At 40.9% G+C, this 21,310-nt stretch overlaps 1 protein-coding gene across 4 annotated transcripts in view; it reads right to left on the bottom strand.

Moving 5' to 3' along the window:
* sorcs2 (sortilin-related VPS10 domain containing receptor 2) overlaps nucleotides 1-21,310 on the bottom strand; it is a 498,151-nt gene that overhangs the window by 91,177 nt on the left and 385,664 nt on the right. For all 4 annotated transcript variants that reach the window (XM_061913816.1, XM_061913818.1, XM_061913819.1 and 1 more), the window contains exons 6-7: nucleotides 18,091-18,155; nucleotides 4,602-4,720 (exon numbers count right to left, since the gene is read on the bottom strand). In XM_061913816.1, coding sequence (XP_061769800.1) covers nucleotides 4,602-4,720; nucleotides 18,091-18,155 — 184 coding nt within the window. The remainder of the gene's footprint in view (nucleotides 1-4,601; nucleotides 4,721-18,090; nucleotides 18,156-21,310) is intronic.

Here is a 21,310-nt window from a genome sequence, read left to right as displayed (position 1 = left end):
ATGCTTCACTACACACCGTAGCTCATGGCGTCATCGCTAATAACACCGTTCCTGAATGTAAACAAATGCCATGGGGGGGATCTATACCTGACATCCTCTGCAAACATACCAAGTACAGGAGCGTAGCTAGTCAGTACTCATACTTGCCAACTCTCCCGATTTTTCCGGGAGACTCCCGAATTTAAGTGCCCCACCCGAAAATCTGCCGGGGCGACCATTCTCCGGAATTGCTCCCGATTTCAACCCGGACAACAATGTTGGAGGCGTGCCTTTAAGGCCCTGCCTTTAGCATCCTCTACAACTTGTCGTCATGTCCGCTTTTCGTCAATATAAACAGCATGTCGGCCAAGTCACATCATATAAATGGCTTCTACAGACACACATAAGTGAATGCAAGGCATACTTGATCAAGAGCCATACAGGTCACACTGAGAGTGGCCATATAAACAACTTTGACATTGTTACAAATATGCGCCACAATGTGAACCCACACCAAACAACAAAGACACACACATTTCGGGAGAACATCCGCACCGTAACACAACATTAACACAACGCATACTTACCAACCCTCCTGGATTTTCCAGGAGACTCCCGAAATTTAGCACCTCTCCCGAAAACCTCCCGGGACAAATTTTCTCCCGAAAATCTCCCGAAATTCAGGTGGAGCTGGAGGCCACACCCCCTCCAGCTCCATGCGGATCTGAGTGAGGACAGCCTGTTTTCACGTCCGCTTTCTCACAAAATAATCAGCAAGTCTGCCCAATGACGTTATAACTGTAGAATGATCGAGGGCGAGTTCTTGGTTTCTTATGTGGGTTTATTGTTAGGCAGTTTCATTAACATCCTTCCAGCGCGGTAACAACACACAACAACAGCAGTCACATTTTCGTCTACCGTAAAGCAGTTTGTCTGCCGTAAACAGCAATGTTGTGACACTCTTAAACAGGAAAATACTGCCATCTACTGTACATGCACCACAACACCTCCAGGCAACTTCAACCCTTTACTAATACCCTCCTCCATTCACATCCCATCTCCCCGGATTGTAAATAACCTAATGTAAATAATTGAATGTATTTCTAATGTATATACTTATTCTTATGCTATCTGAACTCACTATGTTCTCTGCTGGCTGTACGTAGCCTACTATGTAAGACCTACACTGTTTTAATGTCCATTTCTTTGTTGATGCAATTGTTGATGAGTGAAGTACTGTTATCAACCAAAGCTCCTCATCCCAACCCCCGGATTGTAAATAATGTAAATAATTAAATGTATATACTATGCTGATTAACTTGTGTGATGACTGTATTATGCTGATAATATATATTTGTACCATGAATTGATTAACGTGGACCCCGAATTTAACAAGTTGAAAAACTTATTCGGGTGTTACCATTTAGTGGTCAATTGTATGAAATATGTACTGTACTGTGCAATCTACTAATAAAAGTTTCAATCAATCAATCAATCAATCATGCATATGTGACAATAACATCTACGGCTTTTAGAGAGTGCAGTGCACAACTGCGCACACAACAGCTGTAAATATACTCCTCCCGTCTTGACTACGCCCCCAACCATGCCCCGCCCCCGAGCACGCCCCCCACCCACACCTCCCGAAATCGGAGGTCTCAAGGTTGGCAAGTATGACACAACGGAACAAATACCCAGGAACCCTTGCAGCACTAACTCTTCCGGGACGCTACAATATACACCCCTGATACCACCAAACCCCGGCCACCTCAACACCCCCCCATCTCCTGAATTCGGAGGTCTCAAAGTTGGCAAGTATGTCAATACTACTATGATTACATCAATATTTTTTTAAGCATCCCAAAAATCTTCTTCCGTTTTTTAAAAGTGTATATTATGTTTATAAACTCAGAAAATATGTCCCTGGACTTTGAATATGGCCATTGTATGATCCTGTAACTGGTATCGGATTGGGACCAAAATTTGTGGTATCATCCAAAACTAATGCAAAGCATTCAAACAACAGAAGAATAAGTGATTTTTACATTTTAACAGAAGTGTAGATAGAACATACTGAAAAGGAAAAAAAGCAGATATTCACAGTAAATGAACAAATAGATTAATAATATATTTTCACAGTTTGTCCCTCATAGTTTTGACAACATATTAGAATGGAAAATGACACAATAAGTTACTATATATGTCAGCAGCTAAATTAGGAGCCTTTGTTTGCTCACCTACTATTAAAAGACATGTAATATTGTATGTTCACTATTTTATTTAAGGACTAACTTGGAATAAGAAACATATCTTTAATGTACCGTAAGATTTTTTTTTGTTAAAATAAAGCTAATAATGCAACTTTTTGTGGTCCCCTTTATTTAAAAAAGTACCAAAAAGTATCAAAATACATTTTGGTAGCGGTACCAAAATATTGGTACACTACTGATACCGAAGTACATGTCAAACTACTTTCATAACGTAAATGACCGCCAGAACCACAACACCAGGGGGAGCGCCACAAACCACGTTAAACCCAGAATCGGATCGAACAAAGGTCTGAACTCATTCTCCTTATACGCCACATTAATATGGAATGCACTCCCATCCATTCATCCATTTTCTATCGCTTATTCCCTTTGGGGTCATGGGGGCGCTGGTGCCTATCTCAGCTACAATGCTTTCTGATCTCTCTATGTCCACTACTTGCTGTACATATCCTACCAAGTCAGACCTACAATGTTTCAATGTCTATTTCTCAGATGAAGCAATTGTTGATGACTGAAGTGCTGGATCGGTTCGCAGCCGAGTGTGAAGCAACCGGAATAAGAATCAGCACCTCCAAGTCCGAGTCCATGGTTCTCCCCCGGAAAAGGGTGGAGTGCCATCTTTGGGTTGGGGAGGAAACCCTGCCCCAAGTGGAGGAGTTCAAGTACCTTGGAGTCTTGTTCACGAGTGGGGGAAGAGTGGATTGTAAGATCAACATGCGGATCGGTGCAGCGTCTTCAGTATTGCGGAAGTTGTACCGATCCGTTGTGGTGAAGAAGGAGCTGAGCTGGAAGGCAACACTCTCAATTTACCGGTCGATCTACGTTCCCATCCTCACCCATGGTCATGAGCTTTGGGTCATGACCGAAAGGATAAGATCACGGGTACAAGCGGCCGAAATGAGTTTCCTCCGCTGGGTGGCAGGTTTCTCCCTTAGAGATAGGGTGAGAAGCTCTGTCATCTGGGAGGAGCTCAACGTAAAGCCGCTGCTCCTCCACATGGAGAGGAGCCAGATGAGGTGGTTCGGGCATCTGGTCAGGATGCCACCCGAACGCCTCCTAGGGAGGTGTTTAGGGCACGTCCAACCGGTAGGAGGCCACGGGGAAAACCCAGGACACGTTGAGAAGACAATGTCTCCCAGCTGGCCTGGGAACGCCTCGGGATCCCCCGGGAAGAGCTAGACGAAGTGGCTGGAGAGAGGAAAGTCTGGGCTTCCCTGCTTAGGCTGCTGCCCCCGCGACCCGACCTCGGATAAGCGGAAGACGATGGATGGATGTATGGATGAAGTGCTGATATCAACCAAACGTAACCACATCCCAGCCCCCGGATTGTAAATAATGCAAATATTTCAATGTATATACTTTGATGATTAACTTGTGTGATGACTGTATTATGCTGATAGTATATATTTTTACCATGAAATACGTGGACCCCGACTCAAACAAGATGAAAAACGTATTTGGGTGTTACCATTTAGTGGTATATGTACTGTACTGTGCAATCTACTACTAAAAGTTTCAATCAATCAATGAATTAATCAATCAATACTCTCTTGTAGCTTAAAGATTTAGATAATGTAAAGCGCTTTGAGTTTCTCGAGAAAAAAGCGCTTTATAAACATAAATTGACTTCACTGAAAGTCCAGACTTACAAACCGCAGCTTTGGTCTGGTCCAAGAGTACCTACACTAACTACACACTTGAACACAGCTTTTGAAACAAGCTTCAAGTGTGATGCACTGCACTTCCATGCTACAATCACAATGCAAAGATTGTGTCATTCTGTACATTTGTATTTATTGTCAACATATGATATTGGACCTCATATAGTACAGGTGCATTAAATGTACAGTATTCTGTCTTTGCATACGCACAAACACAAACAATACAACTCTTTCTATTCCACATCAGGAATTGCTACGTAACAACACATTGAGCTGTAATCACATTCAAATTGGTTGTACTGTGCTGTAAGTCCATTTTAGACAAGGCAAGATTATTTTCAACACAGCAGATTGTGTTTTTATCTCCAGGAATGACAACTCAGCAATTACATTGGCTTACACACACACACACACACACACACACACACACACACACGCACACGCACACGCACACGCACACACACACACACACACACACACACACACACACACACACACACACACACACACACACACACACACACACACACACACACACACAACACTGTAGATAAATACAAAACACATACTGTAGCATGCTGTGCAAAGGTTTTGACTGTGAATATTTAAAAAAAAAAAAAATCATCCTGTGCCATATGATGGCATAGTTGTAGCAGAAATGTGTGTTATAAGATTGCTGAGGTCACTTTACCTTGACAAAAATGTAGTTGTCCTGCACCGACAGAGAGTTGTGGTCAATTTTGCCCAGGAACTGAGCCGTCACCATCTTGTCGGAGCAGTTCTGGATGAGGCAGGTGACATACAGATATCCTGAGAAGAAGAATGCCAAGTTGAGGGTGTACAAGAAGAAACTTCAGCTTGTTTACTCTCTTACCATCATATCGACACTGAAAAAAATAACTCACAAGATTTACTTGAAAAAATTATTGTAATTATTTGATGCAAAATTTTATGCTGCAATATCAAGTAACACTCACTTGCCAGTATCAATTAAATTCTACTTACCATATAACATAAAAGTTGTGAAGTTATTAAGTAACAGTTACTTAATTACATCCAAATTTTAAGTCATATTTAGATAAACAAATTAAGTAACCCTAAACCCTAAACCCTAAACCCTAACCCTAACCCCAACACTTTAGGGTTGGGGTTAGGTTTAGGGTTGGGTTTAGAAGTGGGGGCGGGGAAAGGGTAGTTGGAAGGGTTTAGGGTTGGGGTTGGTGTTAGGGTTAGGGGTTAGGTTTAGGGTTTAGGGTTAGGGTTTAGGGTTAGTGTTAGGGTTGGGGTTGGGGTTAGGGTTGGGGTTAGGTTTGGGGCTGGGGTTAGGGTTAGAGTTGGGGTTAGGGTTGGGGTTAGGGTTAGGGTTAGGGTTAGGGTTTAGGGTTAGGTGTGGGTTAGGGTCTACTTGTTTTTCATCGGCAGGGACATCATTTTACTCAAAATATTAAGTACATTTTATATACCGTATTTTCTTGAATAGCCGCCGGGTCGCCAATTAAGGGTTAGGGTTAGGGTTATCAATGTCGCTTATCAGTGGCATGCAGTTATAAACTGAGTGTGATAAAAAAAAAAAAAAAAAAAAAAAAAAAAAAAAAAAAAAAATTCTGGGACCACTGCTTTGCAACGTGTCATCGCGCCCACCTTTACACCATGCTATCTGCGTGCCGGAAGGACGCATGCATTTAGCCGCTTCACATACGAGATTGCAATGCATACTTTTTCAACAGCCATACCGTTTACACTGACGGTTGTGATATAAACAACTTTAACATTCTTACTAATATGCGCCACACTCTGTGAACCCACACCAAACACATTTCTGGAGAACATCGGCTCTGTAACACATTATAAACGCAAGATAAGAATTACCCATAATGCCACCTTGCCGTGTTCTGTGAAGTGATCCTAAGTGAGCCTGTTGTGCTGTGCGCATGCGTCATCGTGCATGCGTTTCAAAACACTAGATTTTCAGAGCAAAGTTTATGTAATATGTTTAGGTTTATGTACGTACAACTATTAAACATTTAAATAGTATGAGGAAACATAAGTAAATCTTACTCTTCCCCCATAATTCATGTTAATAAAATGTTTAATTTTACTTAAGAAACTCTAGTTCTTACTGAATGTTAAAAATACTAGGTATAAATTATGACAGTTACTCTAATAGAGTTTACAGCACCAAAAAGTCACTTTTTTCAGTGTATAAAAGTATCAGTACAATGGAAGAACACGTTGACTTTTTATGCTACGTTATGTTTCATCGTATCCATTAAACCACATTACAATTTTAAAACAAACAAACATTATTTACAATGCCACAAAAATTGCCATTTTGAATACTCCACTTCAAGTATATTTGGCAATTTCTGTAGATTGGTGGTGAGATGACATCACTCTGACCATATCACCAGATCAGTTATCCTGCAAATACGCACAAATTGGAAATAGATGGGCTGTTTATCATTTACCATTAGGGACGGGAATTGAGAAGATTTTTCTGGTTCCGATTCCAATTTCGATTCTGCTTAACGATTCGGTTCTTTAACGGTTACACTGGCATTTGGAAAAAACTGTTGCGTCACACACACACTCTGTGCTTCCCGCTGCTGCAAGAGCACGCAGAGGCTCCACTGCAACCTCCAGACACGCCCCCGCACTCATCAAGCGGACCACTCCCACTCAGCCGGCGACAGTCCACACCTGACACACCTGAGGTTGATGAAGGAGGGCAGTATAAAGATGACCAACGCTGACTCCTCGATGTCGGAACGTAAACTACTCCTCGTAAGCTGCGTGTCTCTGACTTCCTCCTAATCTTGCTCGTTGCCTATTTCCTTGTGCCCTTGTGTTTTCCCTGATCCCTGTTTCTCCTGCTCTTCCCACAGTGTCGTGTCACCACCGCTGCTTCCCTCCTGGCCCCCATTTTGCCTTCCTGGATCCCCGACCTCGTTTTTGGACTTTGGACTCGCTCTCCTGCCTTTGGCCCCTCGCTTGGACTTGGAACTTCCCAGGCTTGCTTCCTTTCGAATTTGGACGCCATTTCATCCAACACGCACCTCAACAACCCTCACGGTATTTACAAATGATAACCCTAACCACTCATGCACACACATAGTAGCATACACACTCCACTAAACTTTTAATAAGAGGTGTAGCATTTTTGTTTGTTGCCACGGCGACCTTGCATCACCTACAAACCCCGTTTCCATATGAGTTGGGAAATTGTGTTAGATGTAAATATAAACGGAATACAATGATTTGCAGATCATTTTCAACCCATATTCAGTTGAATATGCTACAAAGACAACATATTTGATGTTCAAACTTAACATTTTTTTGTGTGCAAATAATTATTAACTTTAGAATTTGATACCAGCAACACGTGACATAAAAGTTGGGAAAGGTGGCAATAAATACTGATAAAGTTGAGGAATGCTCATCAAACACTTATATGGAACATCCCACTGGTGTGCAGGCTAATTGGGAACAGTTGGGTGCCATGATTGGGTATAAGAGCAGCTTCCATGAAATACTAAGTAATTCACAAACAAGGATGGGGTGAGAGTCACCACTTTATAAGCAAATTGTCAAACAGTTTTAGAACAACATTTCTCAACGAGCTATTGCAAGGAATTTATGGATTTTACCATCTACGGTCTGTAAAATCATCAAAAAGTTCAGATAATCTGGAGAAATCACTGCACATAAGCGATGATATTACGGACTTTTGATCCCTCAGGCGGTACTGCATCAAAAACCGACATCAGCGTGTAAAGGATATCACCCCATGGGCTCAGGAACACTTCAGAAAACCATTGTCAGTAACTACAGTTGGTCGCTACATCTGTAAGTGCAAGTTAAAACTCTACTATGCAAAGCCAAACCCATTTATCAACAATATCCTGAAATGCCGCCGGCTTGGCTGGGCCCGAGCTCACCTAAGATGGACTGATGCAAAGTGGAAAGGTGTTCTGTCGTCTGACGAGTCCACATTTCAAATTGTACTCGGAAACAGAGGATGTGGTTTCCTCCAGAACAAAGAGGAAAATAACCATTTGGATTGTTATAAGCGCAAAGTTCAAAAGCCTTTATATGTGATGGTATGGGGGTGTATTAGTGCCCAACGCATGGGTAACTTACACATCTGTGAAGGCACCATTAATGCTGAAAGGTCCATACAGGTTTTGGAACAACATATGTTGTTATCCAAGCAACGTTATCATGGGCGCCCCTGGTTATTTCAGTAAGACAAGTGTTACAACAGCGCGCCTCTAAATAAACCAATTGAACTTGACATCCCACTGCTGTGCCGTCTCCTTCCCCAGTAGAAAACCATAACAAAAAAAAACAAAAAAAGGCGGATTAACAAATCTTGTTGAGTGGAGAGGTAACATGACCTTACAAAGTCTACAGTGAGGTCCCAAGATGCACACACGCATCATAGACAAAAAAGAACCATTTTGAAAATATACATAAGAAAGAAATATTATTCTGCGGAATTTAACAACACACTGCAAAAACGTAAATCTAAATAGGACTAATTATCTCAAATAAGGGTGATATTTGCTTATTTTATGTCTGATAAGATAATTCTTCTCAGTAAGCAGATTTTATGTTACAATGTTTTATTTTTTTTAAGGGTTTTGGTCCTAAATTATCTCAGTAAGATATTACAGCTTGTTGCTGGGATTTTATATTAAGTAAAACATGCTTGAAAGTAGAATATCAACTGTTGCGAAGCTGTGTCATCAACACTCACAAGAATAAAACTACTTTTTTAAAGCAATAATTTCTTATTTCAAGCATGAACAAAAAAATCATGAATTTTACACGAATGTGTCTGATAATTAAAACAGATGACAGCCAAATGGACTTTGCAGTTTTATTTTCACGGAAACAGGAGAAAACACGTACTCATATAGTGGAAAAGTTGACACAGTAAAGTAAACGGACAGTTAATATTTGAACATTTAACATGTGACAATTCAAAAAATTCTGAACAGAAATAGTTCATGCACATTCAGATAAATTAATCAAAATTACAATTAAAAAAATTAGGCCGAGGGCTGGGCTGTATATATGCACACTAATTGACCTAAAGATCACGCACGTGCCGCAATGATGTCATGTTATCGATGGAAAAATGCATTTTTGACCATATGATTTGCCTGAGCGGCTAGTAGACCCCGAGAGTAACAAGCGGTTGCCTTGTTGCCTTTTCTTTAAGAAAAATAAACTAGTTTTTAGTATAAGTATTCTGGTTTCAAGAAATGTAATGCCGAGCGCATATCATGATGTCAAGGCAATGGCACTAGCATTTATTTAATTTAAGAATATTTTCCAACATATTAAGCAAAAAGGTCAGATTTTTTTTTCTACCAAGAAAAGTGCAATTGTTTTTAGTGAAAATATAAATCTTCTTGATTTCCTTCGACAATTGGCACCACTTTATCCACAAAACACTCCTTTGGGAGGTTACGTTGATTCTTGTAAGTTGTGCAAGTGTTTGTAGCGTTTCAGCATCTTTTGGCGCAGACTTGTCCTGGATTTTTGACGTTTACATTATCATTCCATTCACTTTCACCGCAATGTTAACAAACCCTTCCCTTCTCGATGGGACGAAGGGACTTCTTATCTAATGACTCACTGTATTTCCCCATCGCATCAAACAAAATGTTATTTTCAGAAATATTACGTGTAGCGCAATCGTAAACAATAGCTCTCGGTGAACAAAGCCTACAAATATACATTGTGAGATACTTTAGCAAAAAGTCCAAAGAACTCTAAAGAGTTAGAATATCGAGAAACCACCTAAAATACTTGTCAAAACCTGAAAATTTACCAAATATGAGCGACATTGTTATTATAAGTGCTAACGCAGACAGCCTATAGTAGCGGCGCATTAATAATAATAATAATAATAATAATACAATGGATTAGATTTAAATAGCCCTTTTCTAGAAACTCAAAATGTCAAGCCTTTACTGGTTATAATTGTGATGATTATGGCGTACAGTTTATGAAAACTTTGAATTGAAAATCTTATAAAATTGCAAAACCTGCAAGCCATGATGTTAAAAATTTTAACATGAATTTCATGTCATGAGTTAATATCACGGATAAGTTTCCCATTTGAAGATGAATTGGTGACATCAATGAACTTGTAAACAGTATTCAATAATGTCGAGTTTTACCTGTAAAATATAATGACTGAGTGAAAATTTGGTGGGAGAAAAACATGAAGCTTTTCTTTGACTCCAGTTTAACATTAAAGAGCGTTTATTGTGGCAAATGGGTGCAAACCTTTGACTACTTAGTCGCTGCTCAGTGACATTCGTCCAGGCGGCAGACGTGAAATGGAGCTCTTACTGACAGCCTCGAAGCCAGCCAGAATATGTTTCTCATCATTCTCATCTAAATGAGAAGGCACTCATTTCCATTTAAAGGCCGACTGAAACCCACTACTACCGACCACGCAGTCTGATAGTTTATATATCAATGATGAAATTGCAACACATGCCAATACGGCCGATTTAGTTTACTAAATTGCAATTTAAAATTTCCCGCGAAGTATCCTTTTGAAAACGTCGCGGAATGATGACGCATATGATGAAGCGTGCGCGTGACGTCACCGGTGGTAGCGGACATGTTCTTCAAGCACCGATCATGGCTAAAAGTAGTCTGTTTTTATCGCATAATTACACAGTATTCTGGACATCTGTGTTGCTGAATCTTTTGCAATTTGTTCAATTAATAATGTAGACTACAAAGAAGAAAGATGTTGGTTGAAAGCGGTGGATTGCAGCTGGCTGTAGCAACACAAACAAAGCCGGTGTTTCTTTGTTTAAATTCCCTAAAGATGACGGTGAAGCTTTAATATGGAACAGAGTGGTCAAGCGAACATGGTTCTCTACCACATGTCAACCGGCAGGTTTCGGTGAGAAAATGGTGGTATTAAGTCGGCTCTTACCGTAGACCTGAGCGGAGCTTTTGTCGTTCCTCCTGCAGCTGTCAAAGAGGCAGCTGCGACTTTCTTGGCTCCTCCGTGGCTTCCCTCAGAGACACTGGCGGTCACCACACCCCTCCGACTTTCAGGTATGACTATATAATCTCACTAAAACACTAGTAACACAATAAGCAGATAAGGGATTTTCCAGAATTATCCTAGTAAATGTGTCTAATAACATCTGAATCGCTCCCACTGCCTTTGTCTTTTTTTTGTCTTCTAGTCATTCACTCTCACTATCCCCATCCAAAAATCTTTCATCCTCGCTCAAATTAATGGAGAAATTGTCGCTTTCTCGGTCCGAATCGCTCTAGCTGCCCATGGCCATGATTGTAAACAATGTGAGGATGTGAGGAGCTCTACAACCAGTGACGTTACACGCACATTGTCTGCTACTTCCGGTACAGGCAAGGCATTTTTATTAGCGACCAAAAGTCGCAAACTTTATCGTCGATGTTCTCAACTAAATCCTTTCAGCAAAAAAATGGCAATATTGCAAAATGATCAAGTATGACACATAGAATGGACCTGCTATCCCCGTTTAAATAAGAATATCTAATTTCAGTAGGCCTTTAACAAGTAACAGCGCTAACATGATAGGCGCTGAGTTAGCACCTGGTCTTTTCAGATGATGTGCTCGCGTTACTGCGGCTGGAATGAGAAAGGAGCTGTTCGTTATTTTCATTTATAGTACCGTGTTTTTCGGACTATAAGGCGCACTTAAAATCCTTTCATTTTCTCAAAACCCGACTAATAACCCAGTGCGCCTAATGTATGAAATATATTTGGTTGGGGTACTGACCTCGAAGCTATTTTATTTGACACATGGTAAAATGATAAGTGTGACCAGTAGATGGCAGTCACATGTAAGAGATTTGTGAATAAGGTAAGATATACTTTCTTTGGCATGTTTTTGTTACGGTTGGGGGGTCGCAGCTTGCTGCCCGGTTTGCGCACGGACGACTCCAGACAGGACTTGCAGGTAGGAACATGATTTAATCTTCAAAATTTATCACGTACCAAAAACACCAAACAAGCAGAAGGAAAACGTGGAAAGCCAAGGTTACCTCTTAGCACAGGAAGCATAAACTCGGAGACAAGAACTACAAACTTAACTGTTGCATGAAACACAAAGAAGCCAGGACAATTAGGGTGAGAGAAGTGAATATATAGCTCTTTGATTAGTGGTCGACTGCAGGTGAGCGTGCCGATCACTAACCAGATGCAGGTGAACCAAATTAATCCCCATAGAAACCAAAACAAACCCAGAGGTGCACAAAACATGAACTAAAGGAGTCCAAAAATAACAGAACATAACAAAAACATGATCCGGGCCACGGATCATGACAGTTTTGTTTCACAATATTATGCAAAAGCAAATGTTCTTACCTTCTGGGACCTATTGATGTGTATTTGGGATCTGCATATGTCATGAAAATGTGCGCGTATCCGCCTTTGTAGTTTGTGGGGACTCCATAGTTAATAAGCTTTTTCATTTTCTCCACTGTTGCCATTTCTAATATAAAGTAGTGTAAAGTCCTTACTTATATCTGTCAGTAAACTCTCCATAAAAGCGCTAAAACATACCAGTCTAGTGAGTTTACATTATTCACCCAAGGAACTGTAGTTATTAGAGAGTTCCGGTCGGACAGTTTTTGACGGGACACATTTCCGGCGTTGTTATTGCACTTGTGAGACATGGATGAGGAGACACTGCTCTGTTATTGATTTAAGTAAAGTCTGAATGTCATTAAAACAATTAGCTCCATCTTTTGACACTTCTTCCACTCCCGTCCTTGCACGCTACACCGCTACGACAAAGATGACAGGGAGAAGACGCAGCTTAAGGTGAGGCACGTGAATAAGAATATCAAGTGTTTTTATCGAACATCAACAACCAGAAGGTCAGCAATGGTAGAGGAAAGCACAACAATATATAGTAGGGTTCGGATATTTCTACATTTTCCACAATGCATTGCCGTTGGCCATATTTGAAGGCTTTGTTTGTATCCCACCCATTGTTGTTGACACTTAACTAGTGATACTATAAATTGCAGGCGAGGTGGGAGAGGTAGTACAAGCTTTTATCGCATTCCTAAGCGTATTTATAGACATACGAACGCGGCTGAACGTAACTAACCGAGTTGCGACGTGTCATGACATCTTTGTGTTTGTCCGGATCATTTCATTTCAGGGAATTAAGAACATTTTGTAACTAAAAATACATCTAAAACAAATTACAGTCCCACTTTGCATTAACTTGATGTGCGTGGTCAAAGAACTTGATAGAAAACAGTATTCACTTTTCTCATCCGGACTATAGCCTCCACATATAAAAAACTTAAGCGACATGAGAACAGTATTCTCCCAATTCTGCCTTACAGTTACAGTGTGCTGAGATGGCCTTGGATTGATTTTCCGTGATTATCCAGGGTGTCAAACTTGGGTCGGATAATTTCTGAGAGTGTATTATTCTAGCCTTGGCAAAGTCTGGGTTTATACAGATGGACACAAACATCAAGAACCTATTCACAAACAAAGCGGTCATAGCTTTCTAGACTCTTGTTGTAACTGCTCCACTGAGACTTGTCGATCGGGTAAGGATCTTTGCATCCAATTCCAGCTGTTTGCTCCTTATAATTGTCACGACTGGTTACACCAGTACGTGCCTTTATGTTGGGTTTTGTTGGTGTTCTTCTGTGTTTGGTGCTTGTTCCTGTCCTGCGCTTTTATTTTGGTGGTACTTCCTGTAGTGTTAGTGTTTTTCCACAACTACTTTACACATGCCTTCAGAGGATGGCGTGGCAAAGTTGGTAGAGTGGCTGTGCCAGCAATTGGAGGGTTATTGGTTAAAGGCCTACTGAAACCCACTACTACCCACCACACAGTCTGATAGTTTATATATCAATGATGAAATATTAACATTGCAACACATGCCAATACGGCCTTTTTAGTTTACTAAATTACAATTTGAAATTTCCCGGGAGTTTCGTCTTCGAAACGTTGTGTAATGATGACGTGTACGCAAGACGTCACAGGTTTTTAGGAAGTATGAGCGCTGCACACACACACAGCTAAATGTCGTCTGCTTTAACGGCATAATTATACAGTTTTTTGGACATCTGTGTTGCTGAATCTTTTGCAATTTGTTCAATTAATATTGGAGAAGTCACAGTAGAAAGATGGGGTTGGGAAGCTTTAGCCTTTAGCCACAAAAACACACGGTGATTCCTTGTTTAAAATTCCTGGAGGTGAAACTTTCCTAAGGATCAGAGCGCGGTCAAGAGAACATGGATCCTGACCACATATCAACCAGCAGGTTTCGGTGAGAAAATTGTGGTTAAAAAGTCAGTTCTTACCGGAGAAAAGCTGAGCTTGTGCCGTCCATAGCTGCCGTCGACTCCCCTGAGACACTGCGCGTCAAGACACCCGTGGAGACACCCTTCCGACTATCAGGTACTATTGAACTCACTAAAACACTAGCAACACAATAGAAAGATAAGGGATTTCCCGGAATTATCTTAATAAATGTGTCTAAAAACATCGGAATCCGTCCCAATGCAATCGCGCTTTTCTTTTTTAATTTTATTTTTTGTACTTTTTTTTTCTAGCCTAAAACACAAATCTTTCATCCGCGCTCAAATTAATGGGGAAATTGTCGTTTTCTCGGTCCGAATAGCACTTTATGTTGGAGGCTCCCATTAAAAACAATGTGAATATGTGAGGAGCCATGAAAACATGTGACGTCATCGTCTGCGACTTCCGGTAGAGGCAGGGCTTTTCTCTTAGCACCAAAAGTTGCAAACTTTATCGTGGATGTTCTCTACTAAATCCTTTCAGCAAAAATATGGCAATATCGCGAAATGATCAAGTATGACACATACATAGGACCTGCTATCCCCATTTAAATAAGAACATCTCATTTCAGTAGGCCTTTAAAGTTAAAGTACCAATGATTTTCTATTGGTTCAATCCCCACCTTCTACCATCCTAGTCACGTCCGTTGTGTCCTTGAGCAATACACTTCACCCTTGCTCCTGATGAGTGCTGGCGAGCGCCTTGCATGGCAGCTCTCGCGTGCGTCAGTGTGTGAATGTGTATGTGAATGGGCGAGTCTGCAAATACTGTCAAAGCGATTTGGGCTCCTTAAAAAGGATACAATCATTTATGTGGCGGCCGACACCGCTCAACAGGCTTCAGAGATATTAAACAGACAGTTAGCATTATCCATGCGTTTGTTACGTCTCGTCTCGATTACTGTAACGTATTATTTTCGGGTCTCCCCATGTCTAGCATTAAACAATTGCAGTTGGTACAAAGTGCGCCTGCTAGACTTTTGACAAGAACAAGAAAGTTTGATCATATTACGCCTGTACTGGCTCACCTGCACTGGCTTCCTGTGCACTTAAGATGTGACTTTAAGGTTTTACTACGAACGTATAAAATACTTTACGGTCTAGCTCCATCCTATCTTGCCGATTGTATTGTACCATATGTCCCGGCAAGAAATCTGCGTTCAAAGGACTCCGGCTTATTAGTGATTCCTAAAGCCCAAAAAAAGTTGGCGGGCTATAGAGCGTTTTCCGTTGGGGCTCCAGTACTCTGGAATGCCCTCCCGGTAACAGTTCGAGGTGCTACCTCAGTAGAAGCATTTAAGTCTCATCTTAAAACTCATTTGTATACTCTAGCCTTTAAATAGACCTCCTTTTTAGACCAGTTGATCTGCCGCTTCTTTTCTTTTTCTCCTCTGTCCCCCCCTCCCTTGTGGAGGGGGTCCGGTCTGATGGCCATGGATGAAATACTGGCTGTTCAGAGTCGGGACCCAGGATGGACCGCTCGTCGGGACCCAGGATGGACCGCTCGCCTGTGTATCGGTTAGGGACATCTCTACACTGCTGATCCGACTCCGCTTGGGATGGTTTCCTGTGGACAGGACTCTCGCTGCTGTCTTGGATCCGCTTTGAACTGAACTCTCGCGGCTGTGTTGGAGCCGCTATGGATTGAACTTTCACAGTATCATGTTAGACCCTTTCGACATCCATTGCTTTCGGGCCCCTAGAGGGGCGTGGGGGGGCAGGGGGGGTTGCCCACATATGAGGTCCTCTCCAAGGTTCTCCTAGTCATCATTGTCACTGGCGTCCCACTGGGTGTGAGTTCTCCTTGCCCAGGGGTGTGAGTTTTCCTTGCCCTTATGTGGGTTCTTCCGAGGATGTCGTAGTCATAGTGGTTTGTACAGTCCTTTGAGACATTTGTGATTTAGGGCTATATAAATAAACATTGATTGATTGATTGATTACTGGCTGAAGTATCAACATGGCTTCAAAATAACTGTTTAACCCTAAAGTATAACAAAACAGTCTCAATTTGTTTCTCTTTGAATAATCAATCATTAAATGAAAATCAGGTCAAAGTTTGTCAAAATAATATAGAGCAGGTAAAGGAATTTTAATATTTGGGTGTTATTTTGGACTTTAAGCTAAAATTTGATGGCCATATTATAAAAATGACTAAGGCCATAAAAATAAATATAAACAGTTTCAAGCTTATTAGACCTTCATTACATGCATATGTGTATATATATATATATATATATATATATATATATATATATATATATATATATATATATATGTATGTATATATATATGTATGTATATATATATATGTATGTATATATATGTATGTATATATATGTATGTATATATATGTATATATATATGTATGTATATATATGTATGTATATATATGTATGTATATATATGTATGTATATATATGTATATATATATGTATATATATATGTATATATATATGTATGTATGTGGGACAAATCACAAGACTACTTCATCTCTACAGAACTGTTTCATGAGAGGTTCCCTCAATCATCAGGAGATTTCTCTGGATAATCCAATCAAGATATATATATATATATATATATCTATATATATATATATATATATATATATATATATAGATATATATATAGATATAGAGATATATATCTAAATATATATATATATATATATATAAAACACTAAAGCTATTTGATCAAAAACCAATGAAACATCATCACTGCAATATTACTCAAAAATATAACAGTGGTTTTGATAACTTTTTAAATTTCTCATTTTTAAAAGTTATTTTTAAATGTCATAATGGATTAGCCCCTGATGTGATGTGTAAAGGAGTACACAGATACAGTAGTGAAAATGTGCAGACTCGAGCAGCTGTCATTGGGAGCTGTGGAGTATGTATCGTCCCCATAGCGTGCATGAATTGTCCTCTGGCTTCCTTTTCAATTGTTCAATGTCGTCCTCTAACACATGACGTAGCTAATTTATTGCAAACTCAGGGACATTTAATCAGCATAAGGAAGAGGGCTCGTTATAAAACAATTAGTTTGGGCTAAGCGTGCAATTCCAGCTGGTGGTTAACACACTTCCTCATCCTGCGTGGTGGCGCCATGATGCACGCATACATTTAATGTTACAAGAGGAAAGAAAGAAAGCCGGTGTAATGAGAGCCTCCATGAAACTCACACATGCTCCCTCCATCAGCGGACCACCTTCCGTCCCTCGCCTACGCAAGAAAACTGATACCTTTTCAACATGTCTCCGTTTAACCTTGGCAGAGCCATTTGTGACGAGGAGGGCACGGCACCAAACAGCTTGGTCGAGCATGCTCTATTGCACCAACAAGAGGAGACGGAGAGGGTGCCGCATGGTGCTGCCTAGCCCCAGGAAGAGCTCTCATGCCTGGGCATCTGGCCCAGACAGACAGTCTCTAGCCGTCACCCTCCATAAACAAAGACAGGTCTGGTTCACGGCAGACAGCTTTTACATTGCAGCCAGCATCTTTGTGTGTGCGTGTGGTTAAGCGAGAGTGCGCCTCTCTAAGGGCTTGAACTGCCAAGAGCCATTTTTTTATTGGTCCAGATGGGCTACCATCTCAAGTTTATTTACAGAGATTAGGGATTATGAAAGTAGATGACGTTGCTCTGAGAATTAAAACACACGCACGCACGCAACATCCCTCCTACATGTACCTGGCTGTGTTTCCCTGCAGGGCCCCCAGGAGGGTAGTTAGGCACTAACCTGTCCATCTGTTAGTCAGCCGATATGAGATCTAGATTTGCGGTCACATGAAGTCGCACATTGAAAAGAAATGCCACTATACCTCCACTTGTGTCCTGCATCTCCATGTGCACAAGATCAGGATCCACGTCCACCTCCGGTACGGACCTGAGGTAAAAAAGATGTCATTATGTTTTTATTTATTTTTTTGTTATTACCGTATTTCCTTGAATTGCCGCCGGGGCACTAATTAATTTAAAACCTCTTCTCACTCCTGCGCTTACCAAAGGCATGCGGTAAAAGTAAGCATGCGCTAATTATTTTAAAACCTCTTCTCACTCTGGCACTTAACAAAAGTATGCAGTAAAAATTTGAGTGTGATGTAAGCTTGGACCTTAAATCCTACTGAATAGCTCTTAATCTTCTTCCCTTTATGCGATTTCAAATTACCGGTATTGAAATCAGCCTCCTCCATTTTGAAAATGATGACAGAGGGAGTGTCACTCGTGATGTCACGAGTTTGACCCGGCGGTAATAGTAAGCATGCGCTAATTATTTAGGGAATCGAGTTTGACCCGGCAGTAATTCAATGCAGGCGCATACTATATGCCCTGCGGCAATTCAAGGAAATACGCTACTTCACAATTACAAACATTTTGTAAAAAACAAAAGAAAGACAGCAGGCTTTGCAACCCATCCTAAAATAAAGTTCTGACCATTTTTGTTGCATGAAACCACACAGCTTTGGACTTCACAGACAATTACACTGTAAAAGTGTTTTTTGTTCGAATCTAAACATAGACAAAACAATACATGATTAAAATACACGATAAAAATCTACTATCTCCTTCACTTGTTAGCTCCACTTTTGGAGATAAGATATTCTGCCTTGAAGTTTGAAATTTTTACGATGTGAATAAGAAAAACAACGTCCTTTCTCGCCTTACGTTCACATACACCGCTTTGTATTAAACATGGGTGTCAAACTCTGGCCCGCCGTGTAATTTCATTTGGCCCTTGAGGTAATATCAAATTAAGATTAGAGCTGGCCCGCTGGTATTATACAGCGGCAGTGCCGCTGTTACAGCGCATTTGCCAACCCTCCCAAATTTCACTGCCCCTCCCGTAAATCTCCCGGGGCAACCAGTCTTCCGAATTTCTCCCGATTTCCACACGGACAACAATATTAGGGGCGAGCCTCGAAGGCATTACCTTTAGCGTCTTCTACAACCTGTCGTCACGCCCTCTTTTCCGCCATACAAACAACATGCCAGCCCAGTCACATAATATATGCGGCTTTAACACACACGAGTGATTGCAATGCATACTTGGTCAACAGCCATACAGGTCACACTGAGGGTGGCCGTATAAACGACTTTAACACCGTTACAATTATGCGCCACACTGTGAAGCCACACCAAACAATAATGACTAACACATTTCGGGAGAACATCTGCACAGTAACACACGTAATACCCAGAACCCCTTGCAGCACTAAGTCTTCCGGGATGCTACAATACACACCCCTGCTACCACCAAACCCGCCCCTCCTCCCCAATTTTTATTTAAATTTTATTTGATATGCCATTGATATTTTTAAATTATTATTGATAGGTTGATTGGCAACACTAAATTGGCCCTAATGTGTGAATGTGAGTGTGCATGTTGTCTCTCTATCTGTGTTGGCCCTGTGATGAGGTCGTGACTTGTCCATGGTGTACACTACCTTTCGCCTGAATGCAGCTGAGATAGGCTCCAGCGACCCCAGAAGAGAAACTCGACATTGCATGTCACTATAAAGTTATGTAAGCCTTGTTTGTTCAGTATTCAATGCAAAACTTGTTTGGGTCCCTATTAAAAGGTTAATTTCTTCTACCTTGGCCCGCGGCTTTGTTCCGTTTTAAATTTTGGCCCACTCTGTATTTGAGTTTGACACCCCTGACATATACCTTTTTACCTTTTAAGTCACATGCACCTGGGGATAGGTTGATTGGCAACACTAAATTGGCCCTAGTGTGTGAATGTGAGTGTGAATGTTGTCTGTCTATCTGTGTTGGCCCTGCGATGAGCTGGCGACTTGTCCAGGGTGTACCCCGCCTTCCGCCCGATTGTAGCTGAGATAGGCGCCAGCGCCCCCCACGACCCCGAAAGGGAATAAGCGGTAGAAAAAGGATGGATGGAAGTCTTTCCTGACAATTTAAATCAATGTTCAAGTATTTTGGCCCACTCTGTATTTGAGTTTGACACCCATGTATTAAAGGCTTTGCTACAGGTTTAAAAATGTATACAGGAGCTCCGCGAACTATCCCTCTGCTAGAGATGTGCTGGTTTGCATTAAATCCACCGACGATTACCCTGAATTGGGCTGGACTTGGGTATTGCAGTGCAAAACGTATTTACATAGGTAAGAATAGAAATATAATACATTAATAAAATGTTTGTAGCCTTTCACAGACCAAAAATCCTATGTTTGCTGAAGTTTGAACTTTGTACGATGTCAATTAGGAAAACAACGTCCTTTCTCACCCTACGTTCACACCAGTTACGTGCTGTCAGGGGAGGCAAGTGAGGCAGTGCCTCACCTGCCACCAAGTGGCGTAACCATGAGATGTTCCAAAATAAAGTAATAAAATAAAATACGTTTTAATATTTCTCTTTTGGTTTATGCTTTCTATGTGATTTTGGTGTGGTTTCTGTATATGTTGATAATTTTCATGGTCAAAATCGCGGAAATTCCATGTTTCCTGATCAAAAAAATGCAGCAGATGAGAAGTGAGGCAGACACAGGCGGTGCCTCCACGGCTACACACAGTGTGTACCACGTGGAAAAGGCAGGTCTTGAGGCAGCAAGTACCTCTGCCTCAAGGTAGGGGGCGATATATTGTCAACTTGCAGTTCAATGCCTCAGAAGTACTCTGACTCGCCACACTGGGACAAGCGGGGGTGCTCAAGCTAGCAGACACAGGTCTCGCCAGCGGAAGCCAGCATTTTTTTCCTTTTCTTTTTTTTTTTTTACTGTATTTATAACAAACATGGCATTTTTATTAGAGTAAGCCAGCGTTTGCGGGTGTTTTTTGTCAGAGGCAAAAATATTGCTTAATTTCTTGGAATTAAATTTGATTAAATGAATGTTTCTGCCAATATGGAGGCTTATATACTGTATCCAAGATTAAATACTTCTCTAAACTGGACTAAGACAAAATGAATGCGATCACACAAAGTATGTTTTCATGGAGGATAGCTATTGCTGCTTCAGATACAAATACAGAAAGGTAATAAACACTCATAATACTTGATTTATTTTGTTAAAAGCACATGGGACC

The sequence above is a fragment of the Nerophis ophidion genome, linkage group LG10 (assembly GCF_033978795.1).
Source record: "Nerophis ophidion isolate RoL-2023_Sa linkage group LG10, RoL_Noph_v1.0, whole genome shotgun sequence".
NCBI lineage: Eukaryota > Metazoa > Chordata > Actinopteri > Syngnathiformes > Syngnathidae > Nerophis > Nerophis ophidion.
The sequence above is the reverse complement of the archived record's forward strand: the minus strand, read 5'-3'. Positions and strand labels throughout refer to the sequence as shown.